The 24114-nt window shown below is 42.1% G+C and overlaps 1 protein-coding gene across 3 annotated transcripts in view; it reads right to left on the bottom strand.

Moving 5' to 3' along the window:
- The window catches only part of ACTR3 (actin related protein 3), a 66441-nt gene extending 44330 nt beyond the window's left edge, over positions 1 to 22111 (bottom strand). Inside the window, exons 1-2 of one of the 3 annotated variants that reach the window (XM_081095337.1) lie at positions 22012 to 22111; positions 21696 to 21875 (exon numbers count right to left, since the gene is read on the bottom strand). In XM_081095337.1, the coding sequence (XP_080951463.1) occupies positions 21696 to 21739 (44 nt within the window). In that variant the 5' untranslated portion in view covers positions 21740 to 21875; positions 22012 to 22111. Of the gene's footprint in view, positions 1 to 21695; positions 21974 to 22011 lie in introns of those variants that run through there. The other 2 variants (XM_081095336.1, XM_081095338.1) reach the window with 2 other exon arrangements.
- Between the last annotated feature and the right edge of the window lie 2003 nt (positions 22112 to 24114).

The raw sequence follows: 24114 nt of genomic DNA, 5'->3' as shown, positions 1-24114 counted from the left end.
GAAGCTAAGAAACATGATACTAAACAATAAATGGGTTCAAAGTGAGATCAAGGAAGAAATCAAAAGATACCTTGAAACAAATAAAAATGAGAACACAATCCCAAATCTCTGAGACACATCAAAAGCAGCCCTAAAAGGGAAATTCATAGCATTACAGGCCTATCTCAAGAAACAAGAAAAAATATCAAATAAACAACCTAACCTTACACTTAAAGGAATTAGAAAAAGAACAACAAACAAAGCCCAAAGTGAGTTTAGAAGGAAGAAAATAACTAAGATCAGGGCTAAAATAAATGAAAGTCTTAAAAAAAAATACAAAAGACTGATGAAACAAAGAGCTGGGTTTTTGAAAAGATAAACAAGATGGGCAAACCTTTAATAAGACTCATCAAGGAGAGAGAGGACTCAAAGTTAAAAAAATCAGAAGTGAAAGAGAAGTAACAATTAACACCACAGAAATACAAAGGACTGTAAGAAAATATCACAAACAACTATATGCCAACAAATTGAAAAATCAGGACATAACAAATTTTTATACAACCTTCCAAAAATGAATCAGGAAGAATCAGAGAATCTGAATAGATTACAACTAATGAAATTGAAGCAATAATCAAACAACTCCCAACAAACAAAAGTCCTGGACCAGATGGCTTCACAGGTGAATTTTACCAAACATTCAAAGAACACCTATCCTTCTCAAACTATTCCAAAAAATATGAGGAGGAACGACTCCTAGGCTCATTCTACAAGGCCAGCATAATCCTAATTTCAAAACCAGCCCAGCTGGTGTGGTTCTGTGGTTGAGCATCAACTTATGAACCAGGAGCTCAGGGTTTGATTTCTGGTAAGGGCACGTGCCCGCCGGGTTGTGGGCTGGACCCCCAGTGTGGGGCATGCAGAAAGCAGCCGATTAATAATTCTCTCTTATCGATGTTTCTATCTCTCCCTTTCTCCCTCTGAAATAAATAAAAATGTATTTTTAAAAAACAAAATAGAAAAGGCTACTACAAAGAAAAAAAAATTATAAGCCAATATCCCTGATGAACACAGATGTTAAAATCCTCAATAAAATATTAGCAAGCCTGTTACAGCAATACATTAAAAAGATCATACACCATAATCAAATGGGATGTATTCTGGAAATACAAGGTTGGTACAAAAGCCACAAATCAATAAATGTGATATACCATATAAACAACATGAATGATAAAAGCAACATAATCATATCAATAAATACAGAAAAAAGCATCTAATAAAATCCAGCACATGTTTAAGATAAAAATTCTCAGCAAAGTGTAAATAGAGGGACATACCTCAACATAATATAAGCCATAGACTCACAGCCAACATCATTTTTAATGGTCAGAAACTTGTAGGGAGCGGCTCTAGAGTTAAGTCTCGGATTGACCTGTGGCAGAGCCACAAACAAGTCCCAGCTTAGAGGGCAGAGCCTTCTTAGCATAATTAAGCTTGACCTTATGGCCACCCCCTAGATCCTTCCTAGGTAGCTAATGGGCTGTGGGAGGTGCAGCAAGTGCTGCCAAAACAAGTAAAACTCACAAGAACATTGTAACTATGTTGACCAATACCTTGCTTTTCTCTGACTATAAAATAAAGCCACAGCTTGCTGTCTGGATCCCTCTCTGTGGCCTCATCCAGGCACAGGAGATCCACCGAGCCCCAGCTTATTCTCTTTGTCTTTTCGTGAATCCTTCGCGGCTCACCTCCACCCCAGGCTCACTGAACCCTTGACTGTGCTGGGCTGGCACAGAAACTAAAAGCATTTCCCTTAGGATATCCACTTTCACCAATTTTTAAAAAATTTATTTAATTTTAAAATTATATTTTTATTGATTTCAAAGAGGAAGGGAGAGGGAGAGAAAGATAGAAACATCAATAAGAGAGAATCATTGATCAGCTGCCTTCTGCACACCCCACACTGAGGATCGAGCCCACAACCCGGTGGGTATGTGCCCTGACCAGGAATGGAACTGTGACCTCCTGGTTCATAGGTTGACACTCAACCACTGAGCTATGCCAGCTGAGCTCACCACTTTTATTCAACACTAAAAGCCCAATGCACAAAATTTGTGCAAGAGTAGGCCTTCCTTCCCCCGGCTGCCGGCACCAGCTTCCCTCTGGCACCTTCGGCCCAGGCTTCTCTCTGGCTGCCGGCAGGCACCTGGGACCCGGACTTCTCTCTCAGCCCCAGCTTCGTTCAGAAGGTTGTCCGGAAGGACATCTGGTCTAATTAGCATATTATGCTTTAATTATTATAGACTAGGGGCCCGGTGCACGAAATTCGTGCACTGTGTGTGTGTGTGTGTGTGTGTGTGTGTGTGTGAGGGTGGTTGGGGGAGAGTGTCCCTCAGCCCAGCCTGCCCCCTCTCACATACTGGGAGCCCTCAGGCGTTGACCCCCATCACCCTCCGATAGCCTGATCGGCCCCTTGCCCAGGCCTGACACCTCCGCCAGAGGTGTCAGGCTTGGACAGGGGACCCCCATCTCCCCCCGATCACTGGCTCTGGCCCAGGAATCATGCCTGGGCAGGGGACCCACATCTCCCTCTGATCGCTTGCTCCACCCCCCGCCCAAGCCTGACACCTCTGACCCAGGCTTCAGGCCTGGGCAAGGGGACCATCATATCCCCCCAATCCCCGGCTCCGCCCCCCACCCAGGCCTGATGCCTCGGCCAGAGGAGTTGACCCTCATCACCCTCTGATCACCAATCACTGGATCGGCCCCTTGACCAGGCCTGAGGCCTCCGGCAGAGGTGTCAGGCCTGGGCAGGGACCCCCAGCTCCCCGCGGTTGCAGGCTCCGCCCCTGCCCAGGCCTAACGCCTCTGGCCTAGGTGTCCGGCCCAAGCAGCGGGGACCTGCAGTGGCAGCGGGGGGCGCCGCGATTGTGGGCTTCGCTTTGGGCCCAGGCAAGGGACCCCTAGCTCCTGGGACTGCCAGCTTCGACCTTGCCCAGCTCCCATCGCTGGCTCCACCCCTACTTCCTGCTATCACTGGCCAGGGTGGCAAAGGCGCCTGATTCTCCGATCATGGCTGGGGGGCAGGGCAAAGGCGGCTCTTAGCTCCCGCCTGGGTTTCAGATCACTGTCAGTGGCAGGGGGCTTCTTCCTGCTTTCCCTTTCGCCTCCTTGCATTGTGCCTACATATGCAAATTAGCCGCCATCTTGTTGGCAGTTAACTGCCAATCTTAGTTGGCAGTTAACTGCCAATCTTGGTTGGCAGTTAATTTGCATATAGCCCTGATTAGCCAATGAAAAAGGTATCGCCGTACGCCAATTACCATTTTTCTCTTTTATTAGTGTAGAAGTCCTAACGCCAGCAATCAGACAAAAAAAAAAAGAAATAAGGCATTCAAATTGGGAAAGTAAAACTGTCAATATCTGCAGATGATATGATATTGTACATAAGAACCCTATAGATTCCACAAAAAAACTACTAGAACTGATAAATTCAGTAGAGTAGCAGAATACAAAGTAAATACCCAGAAATCAGCTGAATTTTTATACACCAATAATGAACTACCAGAAAGGCAAACTAAGAAAACAATCCCATTTACAATTGCATAAAAAAAAAATACCTAGGAATAATTTTAACCAAGGCAGTAATAGACCTGTACTCAGAAAATTATAAGACACTAAAGAAACTGAGGAAGATACAAATAAGTAAAAGCATATACTGTGTTCATGGAAAGGTAGAATTAAGATAATTAAAATGTCCACACTACCCAAAGCAATCTATAGATTCAATGCAATTCCTATCAAGATAGCAATGGCATATTCCACAGGACTAGAACAAATATTCCAAAAATTTATATGGAACCACAAAAGATCCTGAATAGCAACAACAATCTTGAGAAAGAAAAATAAAGTAGGAGGAATCATGCTACCTAATATCAAACTATACTACAAGGCCACAGTAATCAAAATAGCATAAAAACAGACATATAGATCAATGGAAAAGAATAGAGAACCCAGAAATAACCCATGTCTTTATGGTCAATTAATATGTATTTGACAAAGGAGGCAAGAATATATACAATGAGGCAAAGATATTCTACTTGATAAATGGTGCTAGGAAAATTGAACAGATATTGCAAAAAAATGAAATCAGACCACCTTTTTACATCATACACAAGAATAAACTCAAAATGGATTAAAGAATTGAATGCTAGACTCAAAACCATTAAAATCATAAAAGAAAACATAGGCAGTACAATCAGACATTTCTCGTAGCAATATTTTTGGATATATCTCTTCAGGCAAGAGGAACAAAAGAAAAAACAAACAAATGGGCCTACAACAAATAAAAATGTTTTTGCACAGCAAAGGAAACCATCAACAAAATTAAAAGACGTAAGAACATATTTGCCAATGATATATCTGATAAGGGGTTAATATCCAAACTTTATAAAGAACTTACAAAACTCAACACCAGCAAAACAAATAATACAATTAAAAAATGGGCAAAGGAACTGAATAGAAACTTCTCCAAAGAGGACATACAGATGGCCAATAGACATATGAAAAGATGCTCAACGTCAATAATCATCAGAAAAATACAAATTAAAACCACAATGATATCACCTCACAACTGTCAGAATAGCTATCATCAATCAAACAACAAACAACAAGTGTTGGGGATGATGTGGAGAAAAGGGAACTCTTGTGCACTGTTTGATGGGAATGCATATTGGTGCAGCCACTGTGGAAAATAGTATGGAATTTCCTAGAATTAAAAATATAACTGCTTTGCCCGGCCAGCATGGCTCAGTGGTTGAGTGTGGACCAATGAACCCGGAGGGCACGGTTCGATTCCCGGTCAGAGCACATGCCCAGATTGAGGGCTCGATTCCCAGTGGGGGGTGTGTAGGAAGCAGCTGATCAATGTTTCTCTCTCATCATTGATGTTTCTATCTCTGCCCCCTCTCCTTTCCTCTCTGAAATCAGTAAAATACATATACATATACATACACATATACATACTAGAGGCCTGGTGCATGAAATCCGTGCATGGGAGGGGGGTGGTCCCTCAGCATGGCCTGCATCCTCTCCAATCCGGGACCCCCTCAGGGGATGTCCGACTGCTGGTTTAGGCCTGATGCGCGATGGGGCCTAAACCAGCAGTTGGACATCCCTCTCACAATATGGGACCGCTGGCTCCTAACCACTCACATGCTTGCCTGCCTGCCTGCCTAATTGGACCTAACCACTATGCATGCCTGTCTGATCGGCCCAAACCCCCCTCTGCCTGCCTGCCTGCCTGATCACACCTAACCATTCTCCCCTGCCGGCCTGATCCCCCTAACCGCCTCTGCCTCGGCCCCCGCCACCGTGGCTTTGTCCAGAAGGATGTCTGGAAGAAGTCCAGTCTATCTAGTCTAATTAGCATATTACCTTTTATTAGTGTGTGTGTGTGTGTGTGTGTGTGTGTATGACCCAGCAATTCCACTTCTGGGAATATATCCAAAGAAACCCAAAATACGGATTTGAAAAATTATAAGCACCCCTATGTTTATTGCAACATTATTTACATTAACTGAGATAAGGATGCAGAGCAAGTGTCCATCAGTAGATGAGTGAATAAAAAAGTTCTGGTACAATTTACACAATGGAATACTACTCATCAGTAAAAAAGAAGGAACCCTTACCCTTTGCCATAACATGGATGCACCTGGAGAGCATTATGCTAAGTGAAATAAGCCAGTCAGAGAAAGACAATACGATATGATTTCACTTATATGCAGAATCTAATTAACAAAATAAACTAACAAATAAAATATAAACAGATTCATAGATCCAGAGAACAGACTGGCAGCTATCAGAGGAGAGGGAGGTTGAAAGACTGGGTGAAAAAGGTGAAGGAATTAAGAGAAAAAAAAATAAGCCAACTCACAGACAACAGTATGATTGCCAGAAGGAAAGGGGGGTTGGGAGCGGTAGAAGAGGGTAAAGGGGAGATCAATGGAGATGAAAGGAGACGACTTGGAGTGAACACATAAATTATAAAACACTAGAGGCCCGGTGCACAAAAATTTGTGCACTCGGGGGGGGGGGGGGAGGGGGGTCCCTCAGCCCGGCCTGTGCCCTCTTGCAGTCCGGGACCCCTCGGGAGATAACGACCTGCTGGCTTAGGCCTGCTCCCGGGTAGCAGAGGGCAGGCCCAATCCCTAGGTGCAGCCCCTGGTCGGGCTCAGAGAAGGGCCGATTAGGGAGTTGGGGCGCCGCCCCCTGTCATGCACAGAGCAGGGTGGACTGGGAGGTTGCAATGCCACCCTCAGCCATGCTCAGAGTAGGGCCGATTGGGGGGTTGAGGCACCGCCCTGTCACACTCAAGGCAGGGTCGATAGGGAGGCTGTGGCGCTGCCCCCTGTCACGCACAGAACAGGGCCCATTAGGGGGTTGGGGAGCTCCCCCGTCACGCACAGAGCAGGGCCCATCAGGGGGCTGAGGAGCTCCCCCGTCACTCACAGAGTAGGGGTGATAGGGAAGTTGGGGCACCGCCCGCTGTCACACACAGAGCAGAGCAGATCAGGGGGTTAGGGTGCCACCCTCTATCACCCACAGAGCAGGGCCGATCAGGGGGTTGGGGCGCTGCCACTGTCACACTCAGGGCAGGGCCAATGGGGAGGATATGGCTCTACCCCGTCACACACAGAGCAGGGCCCGTGGGGGGAGGGGGGGGGGGGGTTGGGGCGCCGCACCCTGTCACACACAGAGCCGCAGGGCAATCAGGGGGTTGGGGAGCTCCCCCATATCAGGCACAGAGCAGGGCTGATCAGGAGGTTGGGGCGCCTTCCCGTCACGAACAGAGCAGGGCCGATAGGGAGGTTGTGGCCCCACACCCTGTCACACACAGAGCCGCAGGGCAATCAGGGCGTTTGGGCGCTGCCCCCTGTCACGCTGATCCCGGTGCCGGGAGGCCTCGCGGCTCCGCTGATCCCGGTGCTGGGAGGCATATTACCCTTTTACTATATAGGATAGAGGCCTGGTGCACGTATGGGGGCCAGCTGGTTTGCCCTGAAGGGTGTCCTGGATCAGGGTGGGGGGTCCCCACTGGGATGCCTGGCCAGCCTGGGTGAGTGGCTGAGGGCTGTTTGCAGCTGGTCACACACCCTTCAGGGTGGGGGTTCCCACTGGGGTGCCTGGCCAGCCTGGGTGAGGGGATAATGGCTGTTTGCAGCTGGTCACACACCCTTCAGGGTGGGGGTCCCCACTGGGGTGCCTGGCCAGTCTGGGTGAGGGGATGATGGCTGTTTGCAGCTGGTCACACACCCTTCAGGGTGGGGGTCCCCACTGGGGTGCCTGGCCAGTCTGGGTGAGGGGCTGAGGGCTGTTTTCAGGCTGGCGGGTGACGGAAGCTCCCAACCGCTCCTTTTTTCTTTTTTTTTAATTCTGGGCCAGCTTTAGCTCTGAGGCTCCAGCTCTTAGGCCTCAGCTCCTGAAAGCAGGTATCCGGTTTGTTTCGGTTCTATAATCGAAACTCTGTATCAACTCCAGCTCTGAGATCCCGGCTTGCTGAAAGCAGGTTTCTGGGGTTTTGTTTAGCTTCTATATTTGTTACAATGTTTCTTAAACTGCAGGCTCAGAGGCCGGCAAGGCAGGCGGAGAACGTTGGAGTCCTCCGTCACTGAAGCAAGCAAGCCTCATGTTAGTGTCAAGCTGCCTGGCTGCCGGTCGCCATCTTGGCTGACAGTTAATTTGCATATCACCCTGATTAGCCAATGGGAAGGGTAGCGGTCATACGCCAATTACCATGTTTCTCTTTTATTAGATAGGATATAGATGATATATTATAGAATTGTACCCCTGAAACCTATATCATTTATTAACCAGTGTCACCCCAATAAAATCAATTTTAAGAAAAGTCATGAGTAAAATATCTGTTCCAGCATTTACTACGTTGTGATCATACATTTTATCTCTAATGCATATGGAATAAAAACTGAATTCACAAGGCTGTCATGAGGATTAAAGACAACAGTGAATGGCACTCAGTATGTATTCATTAAACATTTCTTTCCCAGTATCATTTTCCTTTATTTCTTTTATTCCTCTATGCATTCCTATAATTACTCCTTCAAAGATTCTTGGCAACGTTTTCCCAAACTCTTTGTTAGTGTACCAGCCTAACTATCCACCACTAAAGAAATACAGCAGTCAATACTTGCCTCATTAAAGAAGCCAGTCACAAACCATTGATAAGAAATGGCCAGAATAGGCAAATCCATCTTAAAGACAGGCAGTAAATTTGTGGTTGCCAAGGGCTGAGGGCAGGAAGCATGGAGAGTTGACGGTTAATGGATATGAGGTTTCTTTTGGGGGTGATAAAAATGTTCTAAAATTGATTGTGGAGATGGTTGCACAACCTTGTGAATGTACAAAAAAATCACTCAATTATAATTTTAAAAGTTAAATTTTATGGTATGTTAATATTCAATAGAACTGTTTAAAACAAAATACTATACTTAGGCTAATAATGTATAAATTTAACTTTTATCAATTTGCTTAATGATTTACACAATCACTGCCCATCAAATCAATTCCAAACCACTGTGCCTCATCTTAAATCCTTCTGAAATAAGGCAGGATAGAAATATATATTATAAACTACTTGCTGTTCCACAGCTCCCTACCTCAAATATTTTCAACTCCTTCCTGACTTCCCTTCATCAATGAAATATTTACCGGGAATTACTAAATACTATATACAAGGCCATAACATGGAGAAAGGGTGAAAAAAAAAAAGACATATTGCCGTCACAGAGCTTTTGATTTAGTTTATATTGACAGTCTTCCTTCCCTTCCATCTATCATATATTTATGCTTTTCCAAGGATGTAGTCAAGTTCAGCTCCTTCATCCTTCAAATACTACAGCTCTTATTAATCTCCCCAAACAATTGAAGACTAATATACCATTATTAATTATTTCATATACATTAGTTTCATCTCTGGAAATAAATTTTAAGCCAAGTACAAGATCATGCTGTATCTTTCTGTATATACCATAGTATTCATCATAGAACTGAGAACATTTTAATAGTGAAGTAAGTAATTACTTTCAATACATTTATATAATAACTAGAGGCCCGGTGCACAAACTCGTGCACTGGTGGGGGGTGGGGGTAGTCGAGGCCAATGGGGGGGGGGGGGGAAGGAGACTGCGGGAGGTTGGCTGTGGAAGCGCACTACCACCAGGGAGAAGCTCCTGTGTTGAGCATCTGCCCCCTGGTGGTCAGTGCATGTCATAGCAACTGGTCGACAGGTCTTTCAGTCGCTTAGGCTTTTATATATATAGATTATAAATATAGCTGCCCTTAATTATTATATGTAAACGGCTGTTCTATCTTTGTTTACATAATATTGGAAAACTGCAGCTCAAAGAAGCCACTTCAAAGAAATAGTAAAGCTATATCTGAACTCAAGTATCTATAATCCTCCAAAAGCAATGCTCTTCTGTGGTCTTCCTTAAGCATGAGTAGTTACAACCAAAATAAAACCAGAGAAAAGAACTAACAGTATAGTTTATCATGCTAGCTAAGTGATCTTTGGCAAGGAATTTTATACTCTCTGTGTCACAGTTTCATCTGTAAAGAGTAATAGTACCTAACCCGTAGGGTTAGGTATCAAATGAATTAATACATATAAAATAATTAGAATAGTGCCTGCCACATAGTATGTACCATGTGCTGTCTACTATTTTTATCTTCATAATTCACCAGAATAGTCATAAAATATACTTTCTACTATCATAAATCTGGTTTATGATAGATTATGATTTAATACTACCCACAATATAAATACCATAGAATTCACGAATTTCCAGAACTCCATAATCCAGTTCCAACATCTTTTTTAATTTAAATCAACTCAAGAAGCAATTACTGAGCATCTTCCATGTATCAGATTCTTTCGCTACTTCCCTGTACAATATCAAACATTTCAATATTTTTGTGTACCATAGGAAATACACTACTTCCTTATATATCACACCTAACATACCTAAATTCAACCTTTCCTTTTCCCACCTCATTTTGTCTCCTTCCACTGTTCTCGCACCTTATACCTGTCTATCAGTCCAGGGCTTCAGTTGTTATCTCTACCAGGAAGACTTTTTACATCTTCCCTGGAAAATATAAATTTTCTTTCACCTATAATTCCAAAAAGTTTCATTAATACCTGCCAGAACACTTATTGAACTTTATATTCTCCATGATGAAAGTATTGCAAAAGTGTTCATTTGCATAGTTGATGTTTACTAGATATTTACTGAAGATGAATTTCTCCAACTATAAACAAATAAATGCATAAGCTATTTCCTCCTGTGTTTGGGGGGGAGAGGGTGTGTGTGTGTGTGTGTGTGTGTGTGTGTGTGTGTGTGTGTCTGGGAGCTTATGGGAGGCAACCAATCCATGTGTCTCTCTCACATTGATACCTCCCTCCTTCTCTCCTTCCCTCCTTCCCTCCTCCCCTCCTTCCCTTCCTCCCTCTGCCCTTGATCCCTTCCACTCTTTCTAAAAATCAATGGAAAACTATCCTGGGGTAAGGATTAACAAAAAAGAAAAAGAATAACTCTTTTTCTATTAAGTTATTCTAGTGAACTATTTCATTTCTGTGTTTTATGCAGTTATTAAAGAGAGAGAAATGACTTTTTTAATGCACAAATTATTCATTTTCAAATTGCAGCTTCAGAAATACCTTCGTTTTAAAATTATATGTAATGAAATATCATTTCCTTAATTGAACTGTCCTGAATTAACCAGCAATTGTCAGTTTTATCATGTTAGATACAACATACGTCCTTATATTGTGTTTCCTCTTATATTCTGAAAAAAATAAATGAGTGCAGCTCAAATTCTTTAAATCATAATTCTGGGTTCAATATTTTTTCTAAAAAACCTTAAATAAATAGCCTCTCATATCACTGCATTTCCAAAATATGCCATAATCACAAAATTACTAGATTTTTATTCCTCTAACGAAAATCCTGTATTACTCAAACCATCAATCATTCTTTAAAAAAACTTCTTTCACATGTTTAGAGTAAACACAAATTCTAAGGATTTTTGCACTTTTGGAAAAGAATGCTGATTCAAACTGCTAGTTAGCAACAGATCAAATAGTTATTAAAATGAAATAAGGAATTTAAGGCAACATAAAGAAAAATGATCAACATATTTTCCCATACTCATCTTTTCCCTATAGTGGACACTAATTTTTTTCTGCCAGAATCAAATCCCCATTCCTATTCTGAGGAACCCACCAATGATTAAGACTTATTAGCAGGAGGCAAAACCCCACATCCCATTATAGAAGGAAGGAACTAATATTGACCTGCTGTCATCACATGATCTATGTCTAGCCAATCTAAGCTTACATCAGAACTTTAAATCTTGACAAGTTGAAGAGATGGTTTAGAACTCATATGGTTAGTATCTAGTTGCAGCATCCTGCAGACCTCCCACAGCACGTCTTTGGGGGCAGACTGTTGTTACCCAGTCTCCCTTTTTCTCTGCTTTACTGAGCCTGGTTCTCCAGCCTTCCCATCAATTTTGTGATCTACACCACTGCCTTTTAAATAATTCCTTTTTTCTTTTTTTCTTTGCTTATTTTAGCTAGTCATTTGGTTGTTTGCATCCAAGATTCCGCACTGATATAGCAACAAGTTACATTTCTCTTCTTCTCACAGTCTTCCTATCAATTTTAATTCCTGTTCACTTAATATATATATATCAAACCCTTATTTTGTTTAAGTAACTTTCCTGACAGCAAGACAATTTGAAATAAGCAAAGCAGGTCCCTTTGAAAGGCATTTTAAAAGCAATAAAATTTTCAACTAATCTTTTAAATGAATAACAAATTAACCAAGAAAAGGCAAGGAAAAAAAAGCCCTAAAGTTCTCTTCTTTGCTCTGTTACCTTTACTTTTATTACTATACAGAAAAAATTTTAAATACTTTCAAACAGGAAACATGCAAGCTTTTACTAAAACTGTGTGCTTTTTATATAAAATGCATCTAAATCTATCATATACTCGGTAAAACAATCTCTTTAGTTCTATTTTAGAAAGAACTACTTTGTGGTTAACCGGTTTCCCTTAATCTATATATTCTTTATTTTCATAGTCAAATACTGAGGTCTTCTGAGTTTAATAAAAAAAATTAACAGTCTGTATTACTGAGTTATTCTTTTTCTTTTTTGTTAATCCTTACCCCAGGATAGTTTTCCATTGATTTTTAGAAAGAGTGGAAGGGATCAAGGGCAGAGGGAGGAAGGGAAGGAAGGGAAGGAGGGAAGGAGGGAAGGAGGGGAGGAGGGAAGGAGAGAAGGAGGGAGGAGGTATCAATGTGAGAGAGACACATGGATTGGATGCCTCCCATAAGCTCCCAGACCAGGGCCAGGGAGTGAATCTCAACCCAGGCATGTGCCCTTGATAGGGAATTGCACCCAAGACCCTTTCGGTGCACAGGCTGGCGCTCTAACCACTAAATAACATGAGCCAGGGCTATTAAGTTATTCTAGTGAACTATTTCATTTCTGTGTTTTATGCAGTTATTAAAGAGAGAGAAATGACTTTTTTAATGCACAAATTATTCATTTTCAAATTGCAGCTTCAGAAATACCTTCGTTTTAAAATTATATGTAATGAAATATCATTTCCTTAATTGAACTGTCCTGAATTAACCAGCAATTGTCAGTTTTATCATGTTAGATACAACATACGTCCTTGGAATATTCACACTGCTAATGAGTAAGCCTTTATCATTTAACATGCATGTATTTTAGGTTAATCAAAGCAATAAATTAGTCACTAAGACTTCCCTATATATTTCATATTTGTACAAAAATTAGTAGTTCTAAATGTAGATTTATTATTTTTATATGTAAGTTCAAATTCAAACATTCTTCAAAAACTGGGTTAACAATTTAACCATCCTTGTTGAATATATCCCAACTGGGGGCAGTATATCAATGGACTCTAGAATCAGACTACCTCAGGGCTCAAATTCTGAATTTATTACTTAACTGTATCCACTGTTTACTTTAGCAAGTTAATTAAGTTCGCTATACCTCAGTTTCCTCATCTTTAAAATGGTAATTACATGATAGCACCTACTTCAAAGGGTTTTTAAAAAGATTATAAACAGTCCTGGCTGGGTGGCTCAGTCTTTTGGAGCATGGTCCCTTACACCGAAAAGGTTTCGGGTTTGATTCCCTATCAGGGCACATACCTAGGTTGGTGGTTGGATCCTAGGTTAAGGAAGGTAAGGGAGGCAACCAACAGATGTTTCCCCTCCTTTCTTTCTCTCTTTCTCTCCCCTTCCATCCTCCCCGCTACCTCTCTCTCAAATCAATAAAAACATATACTCAGGTAAAGGTTAAAAAAGAACAGAAGAAGGTTATAAACAATTATATCAAAAACAAAACTATTACAGGGCCTTGAAATGTCTTATTTGTACATATCCCATGTAAATAACTGCAATCCAAAATCTAAAATAAACATATTTAAGATTTATATGACTCAAACAATGAAAAGCAAAGTTTGTATAAAGAACATTCATTTTATAAAGTTTTTTCTAAATTTGGTTTAAAAAGTTATACTGGGGAACATAAAATTATTTATTTTTTTATTTCTCACATAATGTGTTTGTAGTATAACAAAAACACTAAAGAATTCTGATGCACGTGCTGTACCAGGCCTCAAACAAAATTACCTTAACTATAATTAACACATTATGGCCTATCAATTACTAATAAGAAATTTCAACTACTATAACCCATGAATGTGAACGCCAAAGAAAATTTAAAAGAATTCAACAATGCTATCAATTAATAACTAGGAACAATCCTAAAAGACATTTCTCAACTCTGGACCTCTATTTCATTTGTAAAGTGTGTTTTAAATTATTTCTCAAATTCTTTTTCAGCTCCGCAATTTAATGTGAGTCATAAGGCACTTCCCTTAATTCATGGAAGTGTCACAAATGCACATTAAATGCTATTTCTGTAGCCTTAAGTAACTGAATTTTAAAAATGCTTACATAGCAGAAGAAAAGTGCACTGTATTTAATTAGACTAAGCTCTAAAACTTTAAATAATTGAACATTTGTATTTTATCATAGACCAATATTATGTAGTTTATATTTTTAAATAATTTCAAAAACAAACCCTAAAATGTATTTCCCCCATTTTAAGACTTTTATCCTCCTTGTAGCAATGGCTCATTCACACTAATTACTGTAAATGACAAAATCTCAAAGACACTCTTCACAAAGGGCAAGGATCCTTAAAGGAGAGAATGTTTAAAGATGAAATATTCAGCATCAGAACAGATGGAGAAATGTTTTTTGAGATAGGGGTAGGGAGAAAGAGTAGAAGGGAAAAAGAATATATCTGACCACACAAATCCAAGTCTGTTTCTTTCCTGGTTACAAGGAGTATGTTAAGAACCTGAGTTTAAATCAACAGTTTGGAACGGTTTTGAAAAAATTTTTGAAAGAAAAGTATTAAAATTTTACAAAAATTAGAATATTTGTCTATTTGCTTTGGATTACTCAACCTTTTATATGTTTATGATATAAAGCCCCACATAAAGTTATAAATAAATAGCACACAAAGTACTATTAATCACTATCCTATTCTAAAGAACCAAACTTAAAGCATTAATCCAGTGGTTCTCACCCTTCTGGCCCTTTAAATACAGTTCCTCTTGTTGTGACCCATCCATAAAATTATTTTCGTTCTACTCCATAACTGTAATGTTGCTACTGTTATGAATCGTAATGTAAATATCTGATATGCAGGATGGTCTTAGGCGACCCCTGTGAAAGGGTCGTTCGACCGCCAAAGGGGTCGCGACCCACAGGTTGAGAACCACTGCATTAATCCAATAAGATCACCTTATTTTACACTGTGCCTAAATAATGCATGCATTTATAAGTACTTGGTAAGCTACAAAGCATGTTAGTGTAGTGTTACTACCTAACTGCTCTGTTCTTGCCTCTTTATGCCAGTGGCTATTACAGATCAGTAGTGTCATAAAAGAGGCCACAAGTCCAACAGAATTACAGGTGAGCATTCAAATGTTTTTATAGAGGATTTGTTTCAGAAGATATATTGCTTGGAGCTACATTTTAACCATTCCACATTTCTGCCCCTAGTCCAAGCATTTATCAGTTTCCACATGTTGGAGGAGGGGAAGCATGCTGCACAAGGAGGAATAGTGTGAAGGAAAATTTAGCCTTATTTTGAACATATTCTCCTCCAAAAGAGTAAAAATTAGGATGAGATAAGAGACTAGCTGGAGATAAGAAAACAAGTGTGACACTGTGTTCCTTTCCTTAAAACCTTCAATTCAATAAAAAAAAAAAAAAAAAAAAAGGAGCTAACTGATAATTGAAATAATTACAATGTATTGGGCTCTTACTGTGCCAATCACTGTGATGAACCACTTCTATTCATTATCTCAAAAAAAAAATTAGATATTATGACTGCCAAATAACAGATAGAAAAAATAATAATACCTGCAGCATTTGAAGTGTGCCGCTTCAGGTCATACATACTAAATGGTAGAGCTTGAACTGAAAAACAGCTATGATTGCAAAGATCTTGCTGACCATAAACAAACAATGGCAATATAACTGCCAGAAGAAAGGTACAAACTAAATAAAAGAAACAACCTTTCCCAAATTTCTCTCTTCTACTCCATTCCCACTGCCCATACCTTATTTCAGCCCACTCTGCAAAGCTAGTGTTTAGAGGGCTAATTAAAAATCATCTAGGAAGCCTATTAAAATGAGTATTCCTAGGCGTAACCCTTGAGATCTTGAGTCACTGGATATGGGTGTTTCTGAAGCAGTTTTGTAAACCAAACCCCTAATTCCTGTTCATTCATTCATTCGTTCATTCAAAAAAAAGTTTTAGTTCCTATTTCTGTGCGAGGTGCCACAACTGCATCCCAAATACCTCTTTTACATCTGACCCTACTTCATTCCACCCTGAAAATATTCTGAAATCCCTATTTTCAACATTTCACTATTCTCCTAGATTTTTATTCTTTGTCAAGTAAAATTACTTCAAATCAAAGCTTTGCTGACATATAATGAACACCTGGGTACACAGTAAGTGCTCAGTAAGTGTTAGCACCTTTTCACATTACATAATCTAGTTTGCATTACGTTATTTGGTAGTCAATTCATAATGTGGGAAATATGCAACACATGCTAAGAGGGCTAAAGACAAGAACCAGTTACTCTCTCCATTTTGTAATATATGCTTTTCCTTCTCCTGCATCCTTCCAAATCCTTCAAAGGAGAGCTCATATCCTACTTTCACTAAACATTTCTTGACTCTTCATGACCAGAATAATCCCTTTCTTTCCTTACAACCTACAGAATAGTTGTTGCTGTCAGAAAAGTTAAGTATCTTAATGTTTGATTAGTGCAGTCTTCCATCAGCCTCTAATTTTTTAAATGATTTTTAGCTCTTATCTCATTAAGATTCTTGAACGCGAATTTTATTATGCATTTTCATTATATTTCCAACAGTGCCCGGCCTGCTGCTAAGTATACATTAAGACTCGATTTGACAACACTACTTTCTACCTGTGCAAGTAGTACTTAATTACTAACATTGCTTTCTACCTTAATCAACATCCTATCAAAGGCTCATCTTCTATGTAAGGAGACCACTATACAGGGTGGGGCAAAAAGGGTAGGTTTACAGTTATTCTTATAGAATATACAATAATTAATAAATAATAATACAAGAAATAAACTCTTGTATTTCGCATACCCACAACTGCAAATCTACTTTTGCCCCACCCTGTATGGTGGCTCTATCAGTTATTTGCTACAATACCTTGGACAAGTAGTTTAACTTCCCTCACCCAAAATGTTATTGTCTATAAAATGGAGATAATACTTCTCAATTAATGTGAAAAGTAAATGAGATAATATAAAGCATTTAGCACAGGCCTGACACACAATTCTTGATAAATGTTAGCTGTTATTACCTGATAAAACCTTTTGTCTGTTTTTCTCTCTCTTTTATGAGAGTAAATTTTTTCTAGAGGATAAATTTAAGCAAAGTTATAAGGAAATAAGTCAAAGAATCTACATAACGAGAAAAAAAAAATCTTAAGTCAGAAAGATCTGCACAGTAAGGTTTCACTAATTAATTAAATCAAATGAGTAATACTATGATTTTTTAACGATTACTTTAAACAAGAATAGAGTTGATCTTACTAATAAAAATAAAGCAAAGTGCATAGTTCTGAAAAGAGGCTGAGTCCCTATAGTGTAATAGAAAAACACAGGGCTCAAGTACAGGAAAACTTAAGTCCAAATAGCAATTCTCACTAGCTGCTAATTACATGACATTAAAAAGGTAATTTAAATTTTCTAATCCAATTTTCTTACTTGTAAAATTAGGTTAAAAAAAATAGTTGTCACAAGTTTAAATAAGATAACTAAAAAGCCTGACCAGCAAGTCTTCTAATGGTGGATCTTTCCCTTCTATGCTTAAAAATAAAAATTTTGAACTGTATTTTACAATAAGGCCGGAAAGTTCATTAGATACAACACATACCCAATCCAAAAATCAATGTTTCATCACAAAATAATCAGAAAAGACAAAAAAGGAGAGATTTTACAAAAATCTAAATAAGACTAACTTCTCAACAGGAACATGTCTATTACTTCAAACAGCATGCAAAACATGACCCATGAAGGAATAAAAATTTGCATGAATTTTTTTTGGGTAACAGATATAGTGACTATTTCTGCCCCTGGAGATAGCTGGAGAAATAAATAGCATTATAAAATAATATGTACAGAATTAATGTAAGAAACATGAACTTTCCACTTATGTTTTCCCCCATGCACTTAGCCCTTCCCCTCTGCTCTCAAGGTCATCCCATCTATACTCATTGCTAGAATGTGATTACAGAATGAATAAAATAAGCTCCTTATGAATGGACTCCAACAAAATATTTACGCTTACATTTTAAGACTGCTAAGAAGTTTAAGTCAATTAGGGAAATTCCTTAACTCATCCTAGATCTAAGTATATCTAATAGTTCTACAATAAGGCTATTATTAACCTCTGCTATCATAATCAATGCAAATAATTTACCAATGCAACATCTATGGGGGTGAGGGGGGGCATCTTAAAGGGGGAAAAGAATTTTTACTATGCAAAGCTCTGTAACCAAGCCACAACATAATAAAAGCACATTAAAAGCTCCTTTATTTGGCTTGACTGAAATGTGAGTGAAAGCGTGCAAAAAAATAACAAGGTAATTTTAACTATTCATGTGTTTAAAAGTGCTTTAAAAAAAAATGTTTTCCTCGCTCTAGCTGGTTTGGCTCAGTGGATAGAGCATCGGCCTTCATACTGAAGGGTCCCTGGTTCGAGGGCACATGCCTGGGCTGCAGGCTCAAGCCCCAGTAGGGGGCATGTAGGAGGCAGCCCATCAATGATCCTCTCTCATCATTGATGTTTCTGTCTCTCTCTCCCTTCCTCTCTGAAATCAGTAAAAATATATATATATTTAAAAAAAAAAAGTTTTCCTCACCACTGGTTGTAGCTTTAAGTTCTGTAATTTAGTTCTTAGGCAACCAGCTCTATCAATGAGAATCTTTGTGGCCAAATTTTATTCTGCAGCACTATTCTAATACAAACCAAAAAAAGTGTGTAGATAGGGTATCAATATGAAAGAACTATTTCTTCCTAAATTTTTTCAAAAGGAGTTATTTTTTATGATCTGAGCTTAAATGATTCTTCATCATATGATGAGATAACGGATCTCTGCTGAAGGATTTTTAAATTCTAATTCTAAGCTTCATTTCCTAACTCTTATAGCTTTTCTTACCTAATACCACCAAGTTTCATAGATGGCCCCTTTCTTCAGTCACATTTTGGCTAATGTATATAATTAAATGGAATGAGCAAACTGATTAAGGTTTTCATTTTTCACTTACACTGAGTAACTGCAATTAGACGGAAGACATGAATGCATTCTCTAAAGCACAGAGGAATACAGAAATTATAGGTGCACAATTTGCATCTGGAGACCACACACACTATTCTGAAACATAAAACTCCCTATCAAGTAAGGCCTCACTTAGAGATGCTTGTCCCAGGGTCCAATCTCAATGAGCTATCCTGTGTTTGCTAATAAAGCTGAAGGTGTAATGTTCTAGGACAGCGATGGCGAACCTTTTGACCTCGGCGTGTCAGCATTTTGAAAAACCCTAACTCAACTCTGGTGCCATGTCACATATAGAATTTTTTTGATATTTGCAACCATAGTAAAACAAAGACTTATATTTTTGATATTTATTTTAGATATTTAAATGCCATTTAACAAAGAAAAATCAACCAAAAAAATGAGTTCGCGTGTCACCTCTGACACGCGTGTCGTAGGTTCGCCATCACTGGTCTAGGAGTTGCATTAAAAGGCAACTGAAGGACCAAAAAGCCCTTTGAAGACCAAAATAAATGACTCTCTAAAGATGGATTTCAAATTGTGATAAATGTTTTGTAAAAGAAAGTAACGGGCAATGAGGAATCCTAATCAGTTCCATTGAAATCATGAGTGTCCAGTTAACAACCTCTCCTTGTAAGGTAAAACTAATGTAATAATGTAAAATGTAACAAAGTAGTAATAACTGAAATGTTAAAACAAAAATATCCTAAATATAAACTGAACCCTCCCCACACCTCCTGGTCACTTGGCAGGTGTTTTAAGGTCAAAGTTGCCCTATCAGAAAGGTCACGTAAGGACAGTTAACCTCAATGAAATATCTAGTATACTAATTCAAAAATAACCAAAACTGTATTTCAAAAGGGAAAAAAATGAAGGAAGACAAGGTAACATCCTACTTAAGACGTTATTGACTGGGGTGTTAATTATCTATACTAATTTTATTGACAACCCAATAATTTCTTAAAGTATAAAATATTAACTATGTAGCAATATTTTTCAGTTTAACAAAACACACTGAAAATTCCTTCTCAGTCGGGCCAAATCTGATTTTAAAACTAATCCTGAACATAAAACTATTCACCAATTAGACTAAGAAGGGAGGAAAAGAAAATACTGGAAAGTACGACTGGATTAAGAAAAAGTAGCTTTAATAAGCTGTCCACACACACACACACACACACACACACACACACACACAAATACATGTAACCAAGGCTAAACTAGGCTAATTTTCCCCAAGGGAAAATATTAATAGATGGGTTGTTTCCCTGTGCATGGCTGGGATTTTAGAAACTGCCACACTAGCATAAAGTTAAGAGGAATTTTACAGAGAGCAAACAGAAGAGCATCCTTTAAGAATGGTTTGCCCCATAATAAGAGGTGGGAGATGAAGGCTGGCAATCCACCTCTCCCAACCCTCCCCCCCCCAAAAAAAAAATATCGGAGTATTTTGGAAATTAACAGATGTAATAATAAATCAGCGCAGGGCACGTCCACAAAAAGAAAACACTTCCAATACAGGAACATAAAGCAGTCCTTCTGCGCTCAAATACAGACAGTGTTTTCTACACAGAACTCCCAAGCGTGGCGTAACTCTCTGCACCGCCTAAGAAGGCAAAGGGAAGACCGCTTCCTAAGGCCACCCCCGCGTCGGTCAGTGCCAGCACGGCCCGGACCCCGGCTCCGGGGAGAGCGGGCGCCCCGCCGGCCCCACGCCGCCCGCCCCGCCGGCACCGCCAGGAGGAACGCCCGCCGCTGACAATGCCTTCCCGGCGCTCCCCGTCCTCCATCCCCGGGGAGCGAACATGTATGGACATCGTTTACGCTCACATGATGTGACACCCAGCACCGGGAAGGCACTCGGGTCGCTCTGAAATCGGCTTAATTCTGCAAGTTCTCATCAGAGGTGTTCAGGTTGGAAACGAAAAACTACCTTATAAGGGTATGAAAGCCCGAAAGCAGGAAGCGGCTTTGACAAAACTGAGGAAGTTGCAGCGCGCTGGCTCACGGGGGGACTTTTCGAAGGCAGGAGAAGGAACGCCTGACATCTCCCTCGGACTGAAACGTGCCTCGGGTCGCCGGGGGCCCCGCAGGCCGCGAGGGGAAGGGCCGCGAGGGGACGCGGCGGCGGGCGGCGGCCGAGGAAGCCCCGATGTCGCCTCCCATCTTCCGAGGCCCATTCCGCCCGCTCCCCACCCACACCCCGGGCAGTGTGGTCACCGCGATCTTGCAACACCGACCGGCGCGCTTCTCTTCTCTCGCTCCTCGGCCGAGCCGGTCGCCGCGCCCGGGCCCGCGGGCCCCGACAGCCGGCAGGAAGGGCGCGGAGGGCAGGGAGAGCCGGCGCCGGGCGCGGCGACCCCCGCACCGCGTCCGCGCGCCCCGGGCGGCGACCTCCGCGCACCCCGGGCGGCCGCCCACCGCGGCGGGGGAAGGGCGGGAGCGGTGCGCGGAGAAATCCACGCCGTGGGGGCTCCTCGGCCCCGCGCACCCGCCCAGGTCCCAGAGTGTGAAACCGGGAACGCGGGCGGCCTGTCTCGCCGGGCCCCACCCCTCGCACCCCGACCGGGCCGGGGCTGACACCGCCGGCGGCGGCACCTGGCCGCCCCATTCATCCCCCACCTCCGCCTCCCCGCCATTTTCCCACCCCAGCCTCAGTTTCCCCGCCCCCGCCCGCAAGCCCCCGTACCCGGTGCCACAGTCCACCACACAGGCCGGCAGCCGTCCCGCCATCTTCCTCCTCGCCTGCTGCTGCCGCTGCCGCCGTCTGCTCCGTACTGGTTGTGGCCAGGGATCGGCGGCGGAAGGCAGGAGCTATCTGACCATCCACAGCCGGGCCGCCCTCTCCGTCCGTGGGGGAACCGGGAAGCTGAAGCAGCAGCGAGAAAGCAGTCAGCTCGGTCAGCCGCTACCACTTCCGCAACCCAGGCGGGCAGGCAGTCCCCGCCCTGCCCCACCGCGGCCTCCTCCCCCTCCTCTCCCCTCCTCCTCACTCCGGCCCCCACCCTACAACTTCTTCCCCTCTCGCCGCCTCGCCGGGGAAGCCAAGATGGCCGCCGGTGCCGACGCCCTGGCCAGGCCGGGCCGGCTGCGAGCTCCGCTTCCGGCTCGGAGCGGGCGGGGCGAGGGCGCATGCGCAGTGAGGCGCGCCGCCGGCGGCCGCTCCCGTCCCTCCGTGAATGGAATCCACTGCGGGTTTTCCGGGCGCCGAGGGGCGGGGAGCCGGCCGGGGCCTCCCGTGCTCCTGAAGCTGAACGGGCTTTTAGTCTTCGTGACTTCTGTGCCAGGAAGAATGGTTTGCCCCATAATAAAGGGTGGGAGATGAAGGCTGGCAATCCACCTCTCCCAACCCCCCCCCCAAAAAAAAAATTGGAGTTTTTTGGACCGGGGAGGGGTGGGACGGGGCTCCGCAGCCACCGGCGTCTCCCGCGCCCCGGGAGGACGGTCTGATTGCTAACGCTGTGAGCGGCACACAACCATTCCTGTAACTAGAGTGACTGCTTTTCTGGGTGGAAAAAAGCAGCATCAGATCTGGGGAGGGCAGGCCGGGGACGGGTGAACAAAGCTTTGCTCCCTGGCTCTTCTGCCTGCCTTTGTGCCGAGGTTTTTATTCATTCACACTTGTGCATTTTTATATTTCCCTCTGGGGGAGTTTAAGATTATACCATTCTAAGAGCAGGACTATGCCGAGGATTAAGGACCAAAATTTGTCATGTAAAAAGGAGGTTAAAGACCGGGAAGCCTTGAAGGATGTTTTCAAACTTAAGCGTGTATCAGGATTACCTGGAAGGCTTGTTACCACACGGAGTGCTGGGCCACACCCGAGCTCTCTGATTAGGTCTGGAGTGGGGCCTGGGGATTGGCTTTTCTACTCAGTTCCCAGGTGATGGTCTGGGGAAACGAAAAGTTTAATAGCTGTCCTCTCCACCAGGCTTATCTTCTGATAAAGCTGCTTATATGAGGCTGTAATAAAAAATATTATTCCTAAGAAAGGATGTCTAATTCCTGCCAGAAGATCACGTAGTGTGGTATTGACTGGCCGGGGGATGGAATGTGGTTTTTCATTCATTTGGTTAAATTATTTATAATATATATATATATATATATATATATATATATATATATATATATCACCAACTGTATTATGGATGAGACTGTGCTGACCCAGAATAGGCAATAGGCACAAAATGGTAAGGTCTCTACTCTCATAGAGCTTACAATTTGGTGGGGAAACACCCAAGTTGTGTTAAGAATAATAGCAGAGACATGGTGCTATGAGAAATGGGGATGATGGGTGGGAGAGTGGGAGGGAGGGAAAAGATAGAGAAGTAGGATTGAAAAGCTGAGGGCTGAAGGATAGCAGGTGTTAGGGGAAAGGGAAAAGAGAAAGGGGAGCCCTCCAGGACGAGGGGACAGCAAGCATCAAGGCCCTGTGGTGGGAGAGAGCTTGGCCTCTTCCACAAATTGAAGGAAGGCCCAAGTGGTCAAATTGGAGTGAGCCAGGGAAGATGCAAAGGGAGGTGACGTCTGAGAGAGACGGAAGAAACAAACAAGGCAAGGATTTGTAGACTTTTCTAAGCATCTTAAAGTTTAGCCTCAACGCAACTCGGAAATCATCCAAGAGATTTAAGCAAGGAAATGTTGTGGCTGCTTTGTAGGGAATGGATTCCACAAAGGAGAGGTTGAACTGAACCGTCTCTGCCCTACATTGTGGGCTGTAGTTCAGGGATAGAAATATGTGAGGAGTAGCATCCAGATGGGATCAGCTATGTGCAGAGGAGACTCACTTCGGGGAATCATCATCATCTATCAGTGCCCTGCACATCCACAGCTACTCACAGAAAAATTAGTGAACAAATAGCCCTGGAGGAAGGTTTTCCTCAGAGATTGTCTTCCAAGAAGACAAGGAAATGTTTCCGGATGCATAGGTGTTCCCCGCCTCCTACATTTTAGAAGATGCTAAGCGGGGATTCTTTGCTGCCTTTTCCACCATCGGGTATTTAAGGTCATTTGGGAGAACAGATGCCTGAAGATTGGCTCTGACAGGAGAGGGAGATGTGGCTTGATTGGGGGAGAGGAAATGGTTATTTTCTAGCATGACAGGTGTA

The sequence above is a fragment of the Myotis nattereri genome (assembly GCF_964212035.1).
Source record: "Myotis nattereri genome assembly, chromosome: 7".
NCBI classification, from domain to species: domain Eukaryota; kingdom Metazoa; phylum Chordata; class Mammalia; order Chiroptera; family Vespertilionidae; genus Myotis; species Myotis nattereri.
This window is presented reverse-complemented; position numbering and strand designations above follow the sequence as displayed.